General features: G+C 58.7%; 1 protein-coding gene across 2 annotated transcripts in view; it reads left to right on the forward strand.

The window, feature by feature from the left end:
• NBEAL2 (neurobeachin like 2) overlaps nt 1–16,498 on the forward strand; it is a 30,511-nt gene that overhangs the window by 10,142 nt on the left and 3,871 nt on the right. For both annotated transcript variants that reach the window (XM_065832149.2, XM_071805441.1), the window contains exons 8-43: nt 701–989; nt 1,061–1,167; nt 1,387–1,461; nt 1,563–1,646; nt 1,785–1,883; nt 2,906–3,477; nt 3,935–4,067; nt 4,157–4,276; nt 4,369–4,699; nt 4,795–4,877; nt 4,984–5,076; nt 5,508–5,679; nt 6,215–6,348; nt 6,445–6,604; nt 6,679–6,781; nt 7,672–7,825; nt 7,968–8,126; nt 8,211–8,370; nt 8,524–8,609; nt 8,882–9,550; nt 9,629–9,807; nt 9,909–10,068; nt 11,052–11,189; nt 11,273–11,578; nt 11,770–11,919; nt 12,925–13,082; nt 13,164–13,288; nt 13,411–13,531; nt 13,617–13,774; nt 13,995–14,128; nt 14,223–14,330; nt 15,129–15,224; nt 15,304–15,428; nt 15,512–15,652; nt 15,731–15,861; nt 16,280–16,389. In XM_065832149.2, coding sequence (XP_065688221.1) covers nt 701–989; nt 1,061–1,167; nt 1,387–1,461; nt 1,563–1,646; nt 1,785–1,883; nt 2,906–3,477; nt 3,935–4,067; nt 4,157–4,276; nt 4,369–4,699; nt 4,795–4,877; nt 4,984–5,076; nt 5,508–5,679; nt 6,215–6,348; nt 6,445–6,604; nt 6,679–6,781; nt 7,672–7,825; nt 7,968–8,126; nt 8,211–8,370; nt 8,524–8,609; nt 8,882–9,550; nt 9,629–9,807; nt 9,909–10,068; nt 11,052–11,189; nt 11,273–11,578; nt 11,770–11,919; nt 12,925–13,082; nt 13,164–13,288; nt 13,411–13,531; nt 13,617–13,774; nt 13,995–14,128; nt 14,223–14,330; nt 15,129–15,224; nt 15,304–15,428; nt 15,512–15,652; nt 15,731–15,861; nt 16,280–16,389 — 6,123 coding nt within the window. The remainder of the gene's footprint in view (nt 1–700; nt 990–1,060; nt 1,168–1,386; nt 1,462–1,562; nt 1,647–1,784; nt 1,884–2,905; nt 3,478–3,934; nt 4,068–4,156; nt 4,277–4,368; nt 4,700–4,794; nt 4,878–4,983; nt 5,077–5,507; nt 5,680–6,214; nt 6,349–6,444; nt 6,605–6,678; nt 6,782–7,671; nt 7,826–7,967; nt 8,127–8,210; nt 8,371–8,523; nt 8,610–8,881; nt 9,551–9,628; nt 9,808–9,908; nt 10,069–11,051; nt 11,190–11,272; nt 11,579–11,769; nt 11,920–12,924; nt 13,083–13,163; nt 13,289–13,410; nt 13,532–13,616; nt 13,775–13,994; nt 14,129–14,222; nt 14,331–15,128; nt 15,225–15,303; nt 15,429–15,511; nt 15,653–15,730; nt 15,862–16,279; nt 16,390–16,498) is intronic.

Raw genomic sequence — 16,498 nt, forward strand, 5'->3', positions numbered from 1 at the left:
ACCCGTGCCCAGGAGCGGGGTGCGGTGAGATGGGTCAAACCTGCAGCGCTGGAGACATCGGACTTGGTGTTAATCGCTTCAATAAATGATTTTATATCGCGATAGGCGACTTAATGAAGCTTTCACTGCAGGATGTAATTACAATAAAATAGTGATACCTTATTGGTGTGGTGGGGAAGCATTAATTAGAAGTTAAAAGTCTTTGAATGTGGACTCAGTGGTGAGGTTGATGAATTGGGGGATAAGTAGGGAGACCTGGCTGATCTAGGAGTGTGGGATAATGAGACCACAAAGCTTCCAGACTTCACAGAATTGTAGAATTATAGACTATTTTGGGTTGTATAGACCTTCAAATCTCCCCAGTGCCACCCCTGCCATGACAGGGACATCTTCACCAGCTGAGGTTGCTCAGACCCGTCCAACCTGGCCTGGGATGTCTCCAGGGACGGTTCATCCACCACCTCTCTGGGTACCTGAGTGGGTGGTGAGAGCCTGGCCCAGGTTCCCAGAGAGGTGGTGGATGAACCGTCCCTGGAGACATCCCAGGCCAGGCTGGACGGGTCTGAGCAACCTGAACTGGTGCAGATGTCCCTGTCATGGCACGGGGGGCACTGGGGAGCTGGGAAGGTCCCTCCAACACAAACTGTTCTGTGATTCTAAGATAAAAACCCATTTTTCCCCCTCCCCATCATCCCAACAGCCCAACGCCCTGGGGGCCATCACGCCGGCAGCAGTGGAGGTGCTGCTGGGGGTTCTGCGGCGGGGAGGAGATGGGGGAACCCCCCCGCTCCCCGGGTTGCTGGAGCTGGTGCTGCGCGTGGTGGTGGCCGTGGTCCACGTTCTCCATGGCGGCAGTCCCGGCGTTGGCCCCGTGTCCCTGCGTGTCCTGCTGGATGGTTACTTCAGGGTGCTCAACTCCGACCTGCCCATCGCGTCCTTGGCACCGGAGGCGGCCGGTGGCCTCATTGCTCTCCGTGTCCTCATGCTGGGTAGGTGGCTGGGGACAGGGATGGAGATGGGGAGGTGGGATGGGGGCTGAGCCGTTGTCACCTTGCCATAGATGCCATCCCGGCCATGCTGAACTGTGAAGACAGGCCGGTTCTCCAAGCCGTTTTTCTCAGCAACAACTGTTTTGAGCACATCATCCGGCTCCTCCAAAACAGCAAGGTACTGGGGTGGCCACCTTGGTATCTCCACTTGGTGACACTGGGGTTGGGCTCCCTCATCTCCATCCTCACCCTTCCTGGCTCTAAATGATGTTGGGACAGGGTGGCTGCTCTACAGCAGCACCCATGGGGTGGGGACCCCCAGAACCCCATTCCCTCTTCCCCCCACCCCATACCAGGTGCTGTTCTCTGGGCTTGACACCCACCTTGTGTCCCACAGCTCTACCTCAGCGGTTCACGGGAAGCCCAGGATGAGGTTCCCTCACAGCCACCAGACAGCAATGGCCTGCAGCAGGTACCTTGTGGGGCTGCCCCATAACCAAACCACCAGGTACGGTGGGTTGTGTCCCCGCAATCCCATGGTTCAGTAGACCCACCACCCCCATGTCCCCATAGGTCTTCGACAGCAGCTCCGACACCATCGCAGTCCACGCCATCAGGGTCCTCACCGCCATCATGAGCAACTCGCCCTCAGCCAAGGTGGGCAGTGGACTGGGGTGGTGGGGACACCCCAAAAGTTGGATGCGTTTGGGGGTTTTCATGCTGCGAGGTGGGCTGGGGTGAAAGCAGCACGTGGTGGGACTCGGCGTGAGGTCCCACGTGCCCGGGTGTTTGCAGGAGGTGTTCAAGGAGCGCATCGGCTATGCCCACCTCTACGAAGTGTTGAGGAGCCAGGGCCAGCCCACCCAACGCCTGTTCCAGGAGCTCCTCAACATGGTGAGCATGCCCGCTTCTCCACACCGAGCAAAGCCCTTGGTGCTGGTGGTTCCTGGTGGATCTCAGCCCCCCAGCAACCCCATTCCTCACCCCCCAGTCCTCTCCCCCTTGTTAGTATCCCATTAGCTTCCTCCTGGGGGGTGCTGGGACCATCTTTAGCTTGGACTCACGCTCAACTTTGGGGAGATGTGAGCCTGTTCTGCTGTGGGTCTGCTTGCTCTGGTGCTGCTGAATGCATGAGGGTCTCCAAAATGCTTGATGCATGAGGGTCTTGAAGGAACTTGATGCATGGGGGTCCCCAAGACGCTTGATACGTGGGAGTCTCCAATGTGCTTGATGCAGAAGGGTCTCCAGGGCACTTGGTACACAGTGGTCTCTGAAATGCTTGATGCATGGGAGTCTCCAAGATGCGCGATGCACAAAGGTCTTCAAATCGCTTGATGCATGGGGGTTCTTCAAGGTGCTTGATGCACAAGGGTCTCCAAGGCACTTGATCCATGGGGGTCTCCAATATGCTTCATGAAGGGTCTCTGTGACCCTTAAGGCACAGAGTCTCCAAGACCCTTGATGCATGGAGGTCTCCAAGACCCTTGATGCACAAGGTTCTCCAAGACCCTTGATTAGGGGTGTCAATCTCATTTTCATCCCAGACCACATCAGCCTTATGGTTGCCTTCAAAGGGCCAAATGTAATTTTAGGACTGTATAAATGTAGCTACTCCTACATCTATACAGTCCTGAAATTACATTCAGCCCTTTGAAAGCAACCATGAGGCTGATGTGGTTCTCTGTGAAGATGAGTTTGACATCTCTGCCCTTGATGCACGGAGGTCTCCAAGAGCCTTGATGCACGGTCTCCAAGATGCTTGATGCCCAAGGGTCTTTGATAGGCTTGATACGTTGGAGGCTCCAAGACTCTTGATGCATGAAGTCTCTACCACCAACCTGTGGTGACCAGAGCGGGAGGATCCATCCCTCTCCACGGGGTTGAGGCCACACCAACCAGCCCTTGTGTTTCGACAGGCAGCAGAAGGCGACCACAGCTCCTTCCCGGTGTGCCCCATCCGCAACGAACAACCCCTGCTGATCCTGCTGGCCTGGCTGCCGGCATTGACGTGCCGGGACCTCCAGATCTTCCTCTCGGGCCAGCTGCGGCGGCTCTGCGAAGCCTCCCTGCCCAGCCGCCTCACCTGCGTCAAGGCGGGCATGGTGGGCTGTCTACTGGCCGCCTTGGCCACCGAGCCGGCACTGCCGGTTGCCTGCTCCGAGAATTTACTGGAGCTTCTGCGGGCGTTGGGCAGCCTGTCCATCCGCCCCGGGGAGCTGCGGCAGCTGCTGCGGCTTCTGCGGCGCGAGCGGGGACGGGGACCTCATCCCTACGTGGCACCCGTCATCCGGGCGCTGTCGGGGATGGCGCGGGCGGAGGGACCCCCCCGGGCGCTGCAGAGCTTCGACCTCACGCCCGGCATGGCGGGGATCATGGTGCCCGCCATCCAGAAGTGGCCTGGAGGGGCCTTCGCCTTCCACGCCTGGTTGTGCCTGAGCGAGGAGGAGCCCGAGCCAGCAGCGAGGCCGAAGAGGAGGCAGCTCTACAGGTGATGCTCAATGGAGGGACCAGGGGAGGGCTGAGGTGAGGATGAGGAGGGGCAGCACCACCATCCCAAGAAAGGCCTTGAGGTGCTGGAGCGAGTGGAGAGAAGGGAACGGAGCTGGTGAGGGGCTGGAGCACAAGTGTGATGGGAGCGGCTGAGGGAGCTGGGGGGTTCAGCTGGAGAACAGGAGCTGAGGGGAGACAGGGACACAAAGAAACGACCTCAAGTTGCACCAGGGGAGGTTGAGGTTGGATCTGGGAACAATTTCTTCCCCAAAGGGCTGTGGGGCATTGGAACAGGCTGCCCAGGGCAGTGCTGAAGTCACCATCCCTGGAGGGCTGGACAGACGGACGTAAGGTTCTCAGGACATGGGGCAGTGCCAGGGGTGGGGTAATGCTTGGACTCCATGATCTTGAGGGTCTTTTCCAACCAAAATGATTCTATGATTCTCCTCCACCAGTTTCTTCACAGCCGGTGGGACGGGCTTCGAGGCGTTCTTCACCACCGGTGGCGTGTTGGTGGTGGCCGTCTGCACCAAGAAGGACTACATGACAGTGGCATTGCCAGAGTTTGCCTTCAACGATTCAGCTTGGGTGAGCATCATCCGCACTCCTATCTCCACCCCCATCAGGGGCTCAGCAAGGACACCGGGATGCCTGACGCCCCCTCCCTGTCCCCCTAGCACTGTGTTGACGTTGTCCACGTCGCCGGCCGCCGGCCCTTTGGCCAGAACATCGTCAGCATCTACGCCGATGGGCACTTGCGGAAGACGGCGCAGCTCCGCTTCCCCTCCCTCCACGAGGTGAGCAACCCCCCAGGTGCCCGGCTGGCCCCCTCCCCATGACGTGGGGCTGGGGGTGAGCGTGACTCCTTCTCCCTCCTTCTCCCTTCCAGTCCTTCACCTCCTGCTGCATCGGCTCCGCAGGCCACCGGACCACCACGACCACTGCCACCACCACCAGCCACCCCCCGGTGTCCCATCGGCCAGAGCTGGTCTTCCCCCTGCGCCCGGCGCTCAGTCGCTCCCAGTCCGTCCCCGCCGCCCTGAGCCCTCACTCCTGGACCCCCACTCAGCCGCCCACTGAGGGGGTGGTGGCCACCACAGCGGCTGGGAGCCAAGACACAGAGTGGGGCAGCCCCACCTCTCTGGAGGGTCACCTGGGCTCGGTGGCCATCTTCTGCGAGGCTCTGCAGCAAGCCCAGGTCAAGGCGCTCTTCTGCACGGGTACGTCGGGGTGCGACACAGGGGGTGTCTGTGGGGTGCTGGTGGCAATCGGGGTCTCCACCATGCTCAATCTCGCCCTGATGCTCTTCCCCCAGGGCCAAACGTCACGTCACCGTTCACACTGGAAGGTGACTTGGTGGAGCTCAGCAGCAAGCTCTTGCTGTACTACACCCCACAGGTGAGGAGAGCCACCCCGCCAGGGATGGGGACAGCACTCGGAGACCCTCTGGCCATAGGTGACATCTCCAGGAGCATGAAGATGCTCCCATGGTGCTCTCTTCTAGGCCTGCAGGAACAACATCTGCCTGGACCTCTCTCCCAGCCACAGCTTGGATGGGAGGCTGACAGGACACAAGGTGGTCAACTGGGACATCAAGGTACGTTGGGTGCAGGGTGGTCTCTACTGGCCCACCCACCCCATGGTGAGGAGGCAGCTGGGCCCCTCTGGGGATATGGGGCAGGGGCAGGACCCTCAAGGAGTGTTGGATGGCCATGATGGTTCCTTTGCACCATACCTGGTATTGGGGCCACCAAGGACCTGTGTGGCCCATGGGTCCACCAAGAACCTGCATGCTCCATAGGTCCTCAGCATCTAGGGTGGACACCATGGGTGGTGCAGGGCAACAGGTGCTTTTCAGGGACCTGTTTTAGGTTGGTGTTGTAGGATGGGTCTGGGGACACCCCAGGCTTTGCCAGTCACAGGGTCTGGCTCTTCCCATCTTGGGCTGAGCCCATGAGCAGGTAGGATGGATTCAACCTCCTCCTTGCCACACAGCACCCAGCAAAGCCTCTCCCTTCCCTCCGGCAGGACGTGGTCAACTGCGTGGGTGGGATGGGCGTGCTGCTGCCCCTGCTTGAGCAAGTGGTGTCCAAGAAGGAGGAACCCGAGGATGAACAGGAGACCAATGACCTGGTGGGACCAGAGCTTACATCCTCCAGGAATGCTCAAGGCATGCTCATCCCGCTGGGCAAGTCCTCGGGTGAGGACCTCGGAGGACGTGGAGCTGGTTGGGTGGCTGGAGGTGACCCCACTGCCACATGTGTGCTGCCTGGAGCAGGCTGGTGTCCACCATGGGCATGAGGTCTTGCCTGGGGCACCATGAGCTATGGGAAATGGAGCAACTGTTGACATCCTTTAATGTCGTTATGACCCAATTAATCATAAACAAGAAGTTTTGGAAAGATGAGGGTGGCTCCAGCCTGCTCACCTCCGCCTTGCCTTTGTGTGGAGTCTCTGGTGTCTTCTACTAGGGCTGGGTTCATGCAGAAGCCTTCTTCTGCATAGGTGACACAGGCTTTCTCCTGATACCCAGCTACTTATTTCCAAGCTCAGAGCAATGGAGATTTCCACTCATGTAAATTTGGGAGAAATAGGAGAACAGGGTGAAAAGTTTGCAGAGAAAGGCTGTTGGTGGGGTCTCCAGGATGCCCAAGATGTGGGCAGTGCTGGGGGAAGGTGTCCAGCTGGGCACGGGGCTCACAACTACTGGTGGGGCTCTGCCCTGTGCCTTGCAGAGAGCAGGCTGGAGAGGAACAGCGTGGCCGCCTTCCTGCTGCTGGTGAAGAACTTCATCCAGAACCACCCGGTGAACCAGGAGAGCCTGGTGCAGTGCCACGGGCCGGCCATCATCGGGGCACTGCTGCAGAAGGTGTGTGGAGCTACCAGAAGTCCCATCCCATGGTCCCCAGGGTCGTTCCCTGTGGGAGACACTGGGGCTGGAAGCCTCTCTTCTCACCCATGGCAGGTCTCTGGTCCATTGCTGGACATGAGCACGTTGATGGCCTCGCAGATCCTCATGGAGCAGGTGGCCTCAGAGGGCAGTGGGCTCCTGCTGCACCTCCTCTACCAGCATCTCCTCTTCGACTTCCGCATCTGGAGCAACAGCGACTTCGCCGTCCGCTTAGGTGGGACCAGGGGTGCTTGGGGGTTCCTCCCATCCTAACCAACCTCCACAGCCGCTCACATATTCTCCCCACAGGTCACATCCAGTATCTGGCCAACGTTGTCAAGGACCACAAGCAGCGCATCCGTAAGAAGTACGGGGTGCAGTACGTCCTTGACTCCATCCGGACGTTCTACGGGTGAGCAGCTGCTTGTAGCCAGGACCCCCAAAGGCTGACATGGTGGTGGGCTTGACCCCTTGGAGCTGCAGACTGGGGTAGACACCCTTTGCTTGGGGCAATATAGAATCATAGAATCACAGAAGGGTTTGGGTTGAAGGGACCTTCCCAGCTACTCCAGTGCCACCCCTGCCATGAGCAGGGACATCTTCACCAGCTCAGGTTGCTCAGAGCCCGTCCAACCTGGCCTGGGATGTCTCCAGGGATGGTTCATCCACCACCTCTCTGGCCAACCTGGGCCAGGCTCTCACCACCCTCAGGCACCTCATGGGATAATTTTCCAGTGTGGAAGCATGGTGGTGGGTGCAGGACCTTCCACTCCCCATGGCCATGCCCCATCCCCAAGCCTCTACCCAGAGTTTTGACCATTCAGTACAAAATCCACCTCCAGCATCTCTCCAGCACCAACCAAGAGCATCTCTCTAATAAGCTGATGCCGTTTTCTTGTCTGACCTGAAGTGTTTCCGCCCTTCTGTGGCACCACAGTTGCTCATACCCTGCAGAGTTCCAAATGCATGGGGTGGACATTACCCAGTGGGCAGGGTTGGCCAGAATGGAGGTCCACACTGGGCTGTCCTGGAGCTCCTCAGGCTTCGTGGTGGGGTTTATCACAGAATCATTTTGGTTGGAAAAGCCCCTCAAGACCATCAAGTCCAAGCGTTCCCCCAGCTCTAGCACTGCCCCATGTCCCTGAGAACCTCATGTCCATCTGTGCAACCACCCAGGGATGGTGACTCCACCACTGCCCTGGGCAGCCCGTTCCAAGCATTTGGGGTCACATTGGTGACAAGGGGCAGGAGGGTGGCTGTGCATGTTCCCAACAGGAATGCCGATGCGTGTCTGTCCATCAGCACCTCCAGGGAGAAGACCACGGCCACCGATGACATCAAGACGGTGCAGACATCCCTCTTCAGCCTGGTGAAGGATTTCTTCTGCAGGAGCTTCTCCGGGGAGGAGATGCAGAGCTTGCTGAGCTACGTGGCCGGGGCACAGGATGAGCAGCAGGTACATCACCAAGCCACCCATGTCCCCAGACACCTCAGTGTGCCATGGGCTGGCCCGGCACTTGGGAGCAGGTGGAGAGAAGCCACTGAGGTCCTGGTGGGGCACGTGGAGGGCAGTGGACAACCAGCTTCATGTCCCGCAGGTATGCGGAGCGCTGGAGGTGATCCACAGCCTGCTGAAGGGCTCACCCGCCCAGGAGCAGCTCTTCGCCTTTCTCTTTGAGCCAGGCCACGTGGAGGTCCTCTTCTCACTGCTGGTGCAGAAGAAGTTCTCGGATGAAGTGCGGGAGAGGGTCTTCAAGGTCAGGCATGTCCCCAGTACCAACCTCTTGCCATCTCCAGCAGCTTTGCTGCAGCGGGGTGACCACTCTTCTCTGTCTCACCAGGTCCTCTACAAGATGCTGAAGTACGAGAAGGTCCCCGAGCGCAGCAAGAACCGCCTGAAGCTGAAGGACATCGGGTACCAGGGGCTCATCGCCTGCCTCAGTGATATCCCCAGCTCCATGCTGCTCTTCCGCTGCCTCTCGGAGCAGGTCCTCGGGGCAGGTACCACATCCTGGCCACCCGTCCCCAACATGTGCTGTGGGGTCATCATTGGTGGCTTCCCACGAGGCTCAGCTAGTCTTGGGACTGGGGACCTATGATGACTTTTGGGGACAGGATGTGTCCCACCACTGTACTGTCTCTCCTTGTCTACAGACCCCCCGAACTACAAGGACCTGGTGGCCGTGGTTTACCTGTCCCACCGGGCTGAGCTGACCGTCCGGCTCGATATTTGCCGCAAGGTGAGCAGGACCACGGGTGCAAGGAACCATGACCGAGTGGTGACCCTTTGAGCTCCCTGGAGCCACCCATGGGCATCCAGCCATGCCTGAACATGGGGACCATGGGGACAGTGCCACCATGGAGGTGGTGCAGCCCCAGCACCTCATGATGGTTACGGGAGATCCAAGATCTCAGGACCATCAGCAGCCCATTGGAGGGACCAAATCCCCAAAAGGTGACCAGGAGCTTGGACAACATCATCAGGTCTCCCCACTTCTGCTCTGTCTTGCAGCTCTTCCACTTGATCTACGCACAGCAGGACATGGTGAAGCAGCTGGCACGGTTGGCCGGCTGGCAGGACACGCTCACCAAGCTCTACGTCAAAGAGTCCTACGAGTCCCGCCAGCACAGCCTGAGCATCGGGGGCAACGGGGGCTGTCTGGAGCTCATACGCCTCTCGGACCCCCCTGGCAAAGAGGGGACAAGCCCACCACCGGCTGAGCTGCAGGAGCTGGACGTCTTCCTACCGCTGGGCTACGAGGTCTCAGACCAGGAGCTCTCCGAGGGCTTCTCCGACCACTCCATCTCCCCGAGTGGCCGCACCAAGTCCTTCCACTCCTACAACTTCAAATCTTTCGACTCCTCCGACCGGGCCAGCCGCTCTTCCTCCAACCCTGGCGATGGTCCTCCCTTTGATGGTGTCTACCACCCGCTCTCGCCTTTCTCCACCTCACCCTTTGACTTGGGGCTCGACTTGGCCAGCACCAGCTCCATGGCCACAGCTGAGAGCGGCACGCAGACCCCAGCCAGCGGCCCCGGCACCCCCTCGCCCCTGGAGAGCTTCAAGCCCTTCCCGGGGATGCGAGCACGCAAGAGCTCCAGCCTCTCCAACGTCCTGGACGAGAGCAGCTACCAGGACGCGCTACCCAGTGACAACGTCTCCAACACCAGCAACCCCCAGGTGAGCCCCAAACCGTCGTAACCACCACCCTGGGCTGTGCTGGACACCAAACTTCTCACCTTTCCTCTCCATTGGCAGCAAACGCCCGAGGAGGAGCTGTGCAACCTCTTGACCAACATCATCTTCTCGGTGACCTGGCGCGGGGTGGAGGGCTGGGACGACGCGGCGTGGAGGGAACGCGGGCAGGTCTTCTCCGTCCTCACCAAGCTGGGGACGGCGTGCGAGCTGGTGCGGCCCCCCGATGAGATCAAACGCAGGTGAGTCCTACCCAAGGTCTGGAGTGGAGTCCGGTGGGGTGCACCCAAGGGAGGACCACCCAAGGGAGGACCACCCAACGGAGCCACCGGCTCTCCCACAGCCTCCTGGAGATGATGCTGGAGTCAGCGTTGACGGATCTGAAGGAGTCGGGGCCGACCACGTTGCCCGGTCTCACCCACAACGTCCTCAAGCTCCTGCGGCTGCTCCAGGATTTCTTGTTCTCCGAGGGACACAACAACCAGGCCTTGTGGAGTGAGAAGGTGGGCGGGCAGGAGGGGGTGGTTCTGAGCCCAAACTTGAGTTCTGAAGCCTAATACTAAGCCCTAATGTTAGACCTAACCCTGAACCCTGCCCCTACCTGCAGCCATTGAACCTCACCTTAGGAAATAAGATGTGCCTTAATCCTAAACTGTAAACCTAACCCATAAGCAGAAAATCAAAGCCTTAACCCCTAAACCTTAGTCCTAGCACTACACCCTCACCATAAACCCCAGCTCTAAGCCTTAACCCTAACCCTGCACTCTTGCTGCAAAGCCCAATCCTACTCCCCAGCACTAACCCCTAATTCTGACCCTTAACCCCAGTCCTACAAACTTACTATAGACCCAAATCCAACACTATGTGCTAAGATCTAACTCTAAACCCTATCCCTAACTCATGCCCTATAAATCTAACCCTAGCCCTTGTTGTAAACCCTAACCCTACACTATTGTTGTAAACCCTAATCCTGATCCTAAACCCTAACCCTGACCCCTAAACCTAAACTTTAAACTTAACTCTACACCCTTATGTAAACCCAAGTACCTACTCCTGTACCCTAAGCTTTAACCCCAAACCATAACACTAATTCATAAACATACCTCCTAAACCCTAATCCTAAATCTTAACTCTACATCCTTGCCATAGAACTCAACCCTAGCCCTTATCTTGTAGCCTTGTCCTAACCCTTAACCCTAACCCCAGTCCTAATCCTTAACCCCAACCCTATATCATTGCCATAGACCCAACCCTAAGCCCCAGCTCATAACCCTGCCCAAACCCTAATTAGTTTGCCATTAGGGTTATGGGTTGGGCTCTACCCTACCCCTAAACCCTAATCCTGACCCTACCCATAACCTAAGCCCATCCCAAGCAAAGCTGAGGGTGGCTGGCTGGTGGGGACAGCCCTGGTGGCTTTGCACCCAGCCAGCTGGAGAGGTGGGGGGTGTGTGGCTGGGTGGGAGGCTCACTGTGTCCCCCCAAGATCTACGAGGGGGTGAGCAGTCTGCTGGACAAGCTGGGCGTCTGGTACCACCTGGCCAACGGCACCTCCGACCTCAAGGAGATGGCCCAGACGGGTCTACGCATCCTCGTGGGCTACATCATGCTGCAGGACCCCCAGGTGGGTCAGCCCTTCCCGGATGAGACCCCAGCGCTCCAGGGCAAGGCAAGTGACCCCCTCTGATGTCCCGTGTGTCCCCCCAGCTGCACTCACTGGCATATGTGAAGCTGCACAGCCTGCTGCAAACCACTTCAGCCCCCAAAAAAGATGAGGCTTGCTACCTTCTGGGCAAGCTGGAGACCCCTCTGCGACGCTCGCTGGACGCCAAGTCCGAGACCTTCTCCTGGTTGATGCCCATCGTCCGTACGCTCATGGACCAGTGCTACGAGACCCTCCAGCTACAGCTCTTCCTGCCCTCGCTGCCCCCCACCAACGGCAGTCCCACTTTCTACGAGGACTTCCAGCTTTTCTGCACCACCCCTGAGTGGAGGGGCTTCATCGAGAAGCACGTGGGTGTCACAGGACATCATCATTGGGAGAAGCCCTTCCTAGGCTTAGAGATGGGTCCACGCTGTGGCTGGGTCCCCGTGTCGCCACTGGGTTGGGATAGGCTGTAGGGGTGACCTGCAGGAAAGGGGTGATGGTTGGTGGATCCCAAGCTCTGCAAACACCTCCCATCTCATCCTGGTTCTCTCGGCAGGTGCAGCCCACCATGGCCCAGTTTGAGATGGACACCTTTGCCAAGAGCCACGACCACATGTCCAATTTCTGGAATGCCTGTTATGATGCCATGATGAGCAGCTCCCAGCGGCGGGAGCAGGAGAAGGCAGCCAGCCGCAAGATGTTCCAGGTACTGTCTGCTCCTCACCCATGGGACATCACCCTGGGGATGTGCTCCTCATCTCGGGACATGCTCGTCACCTCAAGGATGCCATCCAGGGGATGTGCTCCTAGCTTTGGGGATGTCATCCTAGAGGTGTGCTCCTCTCCCTGGGCTTATTAACTCTGAGGATGTGCTCTTCATCCTGAGGATGTCATCCTGGAGATATTCTCCTCACCCTGGGAACATGGTCCTCAGGATGTGCTCCTCATCCCAGGGGTGTGCTTGTCAACCCAGAGATGTTTTTTCAGGGATATGCTCCTGAATGTGATCTAGGGACATCATCCTGGGGATGTGCTCCTCACCCCAATGATGTCATCGTTTGGGACATGCTCCTCGCTCTGAGGATGTCACCCTAGGGACATGCTCCTCACCCTGGGGACATTAATCCTGGGGATGTGACCTTCATTCTGGGAATATTATCATGGGGAGATCCTCCTGACTCTGGAGACATCTGCCTCAGGATGTGCTCCTCATCCTGGGGACATCATTCTGGGGATATGCTCCTCATCTCAGGGACATCATCCTGGGAATATTCTCATCATCCCAAGGACGTCACCCAGGAGATAGACTCCTCACTCTGGGACTGTCATCCTAGGGACATCCTCCTTGCCTCAGGGACATGCTTCTTACTTTGGGGACATAATTCCTGGGGATATGCTGTTCATCCCAGAGATGTCATCCTGGGGACATACTCCTTACCCTGGGGACATTGTTCCGGGATACTCCTCATCCCAGGAACTTCATCCCAAGGTTGTGCTCATCATCCTGGGGACATCATCCTGTGGATATGCTTCTCACACTGGGGACATGCTCTTTATCCCAGAAACATCATCCTGGGCTTATGCTCATCATTCTGGGGACATCATGCCAGAGATGTGCTCCTCGCCCCATATCCATCATCTGGGGACATTCTCCTTACCCTGGGGATGTCACCAGCCCTGTTGTCACTTCACTGTCTTGCTCCCTCGGCAGGAGCTGGTTCTGGAGCCAACAGCAAAGCGTTCCAAGGCAGAAAACACCCGTCATGCCAACGTTCTCAAGCAGGCCAACAACTACCACGGCACCGTGCTGAAACAGTGGAGGTCCCTGTGCCGCCTTCTCACCTCACCCCGCTCCACCTGGGCTGACCGGTGAGCCCCCACCTCGATCCCTGGGGAGGGGAGATACATCTGGGGGTCCTTGGGGGTACCTGACACTCCACCTGCCCCCAGGAACCCACCAGAGGTTCGCTGGAAGCTCTCAAGTGCCGAGACCTACTCGCGGATGAGGCTGAAACTGGTGCCCAACCTCAATTTTGACCAACACTTGGAGGCCAGCGCCCTACGGGACAACTTGGGTGAGACCCATGGGAGCTGTTATGGACCCTCTTGGGGTTGGGGTGGGACAGGGGACCTTAGCAGGACTCATCCCCTAGCTGTGGGTGGCTGGGGGTGTCTGTTGACCCCCTCCTCATTCCAGGAGCCGACCACCTCCACAACCCTGCTGAATCTCTCCCACTTGCTATGGCCAAGGAGGCCAAGGTGAGTGAGTTGGAGGATGACCAACTGGCCGAGGAGGACCTCCCCGTCCTGGACAACCAGTGAGTGTCCCCATCCCTTACCATGGCACAGACTTTCCTAGCTGGGGATGTCACCGGGGTCTCCTCACCCCCCTGTGTCACCCAGGGCTGAGCCCAAGGAGCAGAACCAGCGGGAGAAGCTGGTGGTCTCAGAGGACTGCGAGCTCATCACAACGGTGGCCGTTGTCCCCGGCCGCCTGGAAGTGACAACCCAGCACGTCTACTTCTATGATGGCAGCAGCGAGAAGGAGGAGACGGAGGGAGGTAACAGCATGTGCTCCTCGGGGCGTCCCTGCAACAAGGCGGGGTGAGGAACCCCCAGTCTATCCCATCTCCTCAAGAAGCCCATCTCACCATGTACTGGTTGCTTTTGGGGTGGGCTCCTCCCAACCCCAGGGTGATGCTGGTCCCATCCCTACCTCAGGAATTGGGTTCGGGGGGGGTGGTGACACCCACAATGTTGTGTGTCTCCTCATCTCGACAGGGATCGGCTACGACTTCAAGCGCCCCTTGTCCCACCTGCGTGAGGTCCACCTGCGCCGCTACAATCTGCGCCGCTCCGCGCTCGAGCTCTTCTTCATTGACCAGGCCAACTACTTCCTCAACTTCAGGAAAAAGGTGGTGGCACCCATTCCTCTCACCCAGAACCCCCCACGGGCTGTGGCACCACTCAGACTCCAACCACTCCATGTCTTCCTGCCTGTCACCCCAGGTGAGGAACAAGGTCTACTCCTGCATCCTTGGCCTCCGTCCCCCCAACCAGATCTACTTTGGCAGCCGATCACCCCAGGAACTGCTGAAGGCCTCAGGACTCACCCAGGTATTGCTGCCCCCTTGCCCACTCCATGTCTCCCCTTCCCAGATGGTGTGATGGAGGGTGCCAGCATAGGATGGAGATGGCCATGGGAGCAGGGATGGTCATGGAATGGGGATGGCCGTGGGACACAAGATGGCTATGGGACTGGAGATGGACATGATTTGGGGACAGCCATGGGACCAGGGCTGCTCTGAGAGCAGGGATGGCAATGGTTGTGTGATAGACGTGGCCATGGGACCAAGGATGGCTGTGTGGTGGCTGTGGGACAAGAGATGGCCATGGGACCAGAGATGGTAATGGAATGGGGGATGGCTGTGGGACCAGGGATGGCGATGAGGTGGCCATGGGACCAGAGATGGATGTAGGGTGAGGACAGCCATGGGGTTAGGGATGGCTGTGGGACCAAAGATGGTCATGGGATAGGGATGGCCAAGGGACCAGGGATGATGGTGGAATGGGGATGGCCATGGGACCTGGGATGGTTGTGGAACCAAGGATGACTGTGAGGTGGTGACAGCCGTGAGACCAGGGATGGCCATGGGACCTGGGATGGTTGTGGGACCAAGGATGGCTGTGAGGAGGTGACAGCCATGGGACCAGGGATGACCATGGGACCAAGGATGGCCATTAGGCAGGAACTGCCACAGGACTGGGGATGACCATGGGACCAGGAACAGCTGTGGGACCAGGGAATGGTCTGGGACCAGGGATGACCACAGGATGGGGCCAGCCATGGGGTGGGGGTCTCTGTCCCCTATCCTGCCCCCCCAGCCCACCTCAGCCTCCCTCCCTTCACCCCAGAAATGGGTCCTGCGGGAGATCTCCAACTTCGAGTACCTCATGCAGCTGAACACCATCGCGGGCCGCACCTACAACGACCTCTCCCAGTACCCCGTGGTGAGCCCCACATCCACCCCACCCTCCCCTTAGTGAACCCAGGGCCCCCCCAGCCTCACCTACCTCCCACCCCACCCAGTTCCCCTGGATCCTGCGGGATTACACCTCGGAGACCCTCGACCTCACTGACCCGGCCGTGTTTCGGGACCTCTCCAAACCCATCGGGGTGGCCAACGAGCGGCACGCCCGGGACGTGAAGGAGAAGTGAGTTACCCCCGAAACAAGGGATAGGGGACATGGGGAGTGCCTGGCCAGGTCCTGGTGGACCTCAATACCTCTCCCGCAAGGTACGAGAGCTTCGAGGACCCCACGGGCACGGTGGACAAGTTCCACTATGGCACACACTACTCCAACGCGGCGGGCGTCATGCACTACCTGATCCGCACCGAACCCTTCACCACCCTCCACATCCAGCTGCAGAGCGGCAGGTGGGCACCCAGCGAGGACATTCTGGAGAGGGGACATCAAGGGGGATGAGGGGGCTTCAACCAATCCTGTGCCACCAGGTTTGACTGCTCGGACCGGCAGTTCCACTCGGTGCCGGCAGCGTGGCAAGCCCGCATGGAGAACCCCGTAGACGTCAAGGAGCTCATCCCCGAGTTCTTCTACTTCCCTGAGTTCCTGGAGAACCAGAACGGTAAGGGGACACCCATCGTGTTGGAGGGTGTTGGGTTCTTCTGGAGGGTGTTGGGCTCTGCTCCTAAGTAACAAGCGATGAGACGAGAGGAAATGGCTTCAGGTTGCACCGGGGAGGTTGAGGTTGGATCTGGGGACCAATTTCTTCCCCAAAGGGCTGTGGGGCATTGGAACAGGCTGCCCAGGGCAGTGCTGGAGTCACCATCCCTGGAGGGCTAGACAGACGGACATGAGGTTCTCAGGACATGGGGCAGTGCCAGGAGTGGGTGAACGGTTGGACTCGATGAGCTTGAGGGTCTTTTCCAATCAAAACAATTCTGTGATTCCATGAATCTCTGATCATCTCCACCATGGGGACAGCACCCATGGGGTCACAGCAAGAGTTGGTGTCCCTCACCCCCTGCCTGCTCTGCCCACAGGTTTTGACCTGGGTTGCCTGCAGCTCTCCAACGAGAAGGTGGGCGACGTGGTGCTGCCCCAGTGGGCGCGCTCCCGCGAGGACTTCATCTACCAGCACCGCAAAGCCCTGGTGAGATGGTGGAACCCATCCCAACTTCTCCTCCGCTCCCACCCCTGGTGGGGGTCATTACGGGGCGCGGTGGGTGTTCCTGGTTCTCCCTGATGCCCGATCCTTGGCC

Source organism: Patagioenas fasciata, chromosome 2 (genome assembly GCF_037038585.1).
Source record: "Patagioenas fasciata isolate bPatFas1 chromosome 2, bPatFas1.hap1, whole genome shotgun sequence".
Taxonomy (NCBI): Eukaryota; Metazoa; Chordata; class Aves; order Columbiformes; family Columbidae; genus Patagioenas; species Patagioenas fasciata.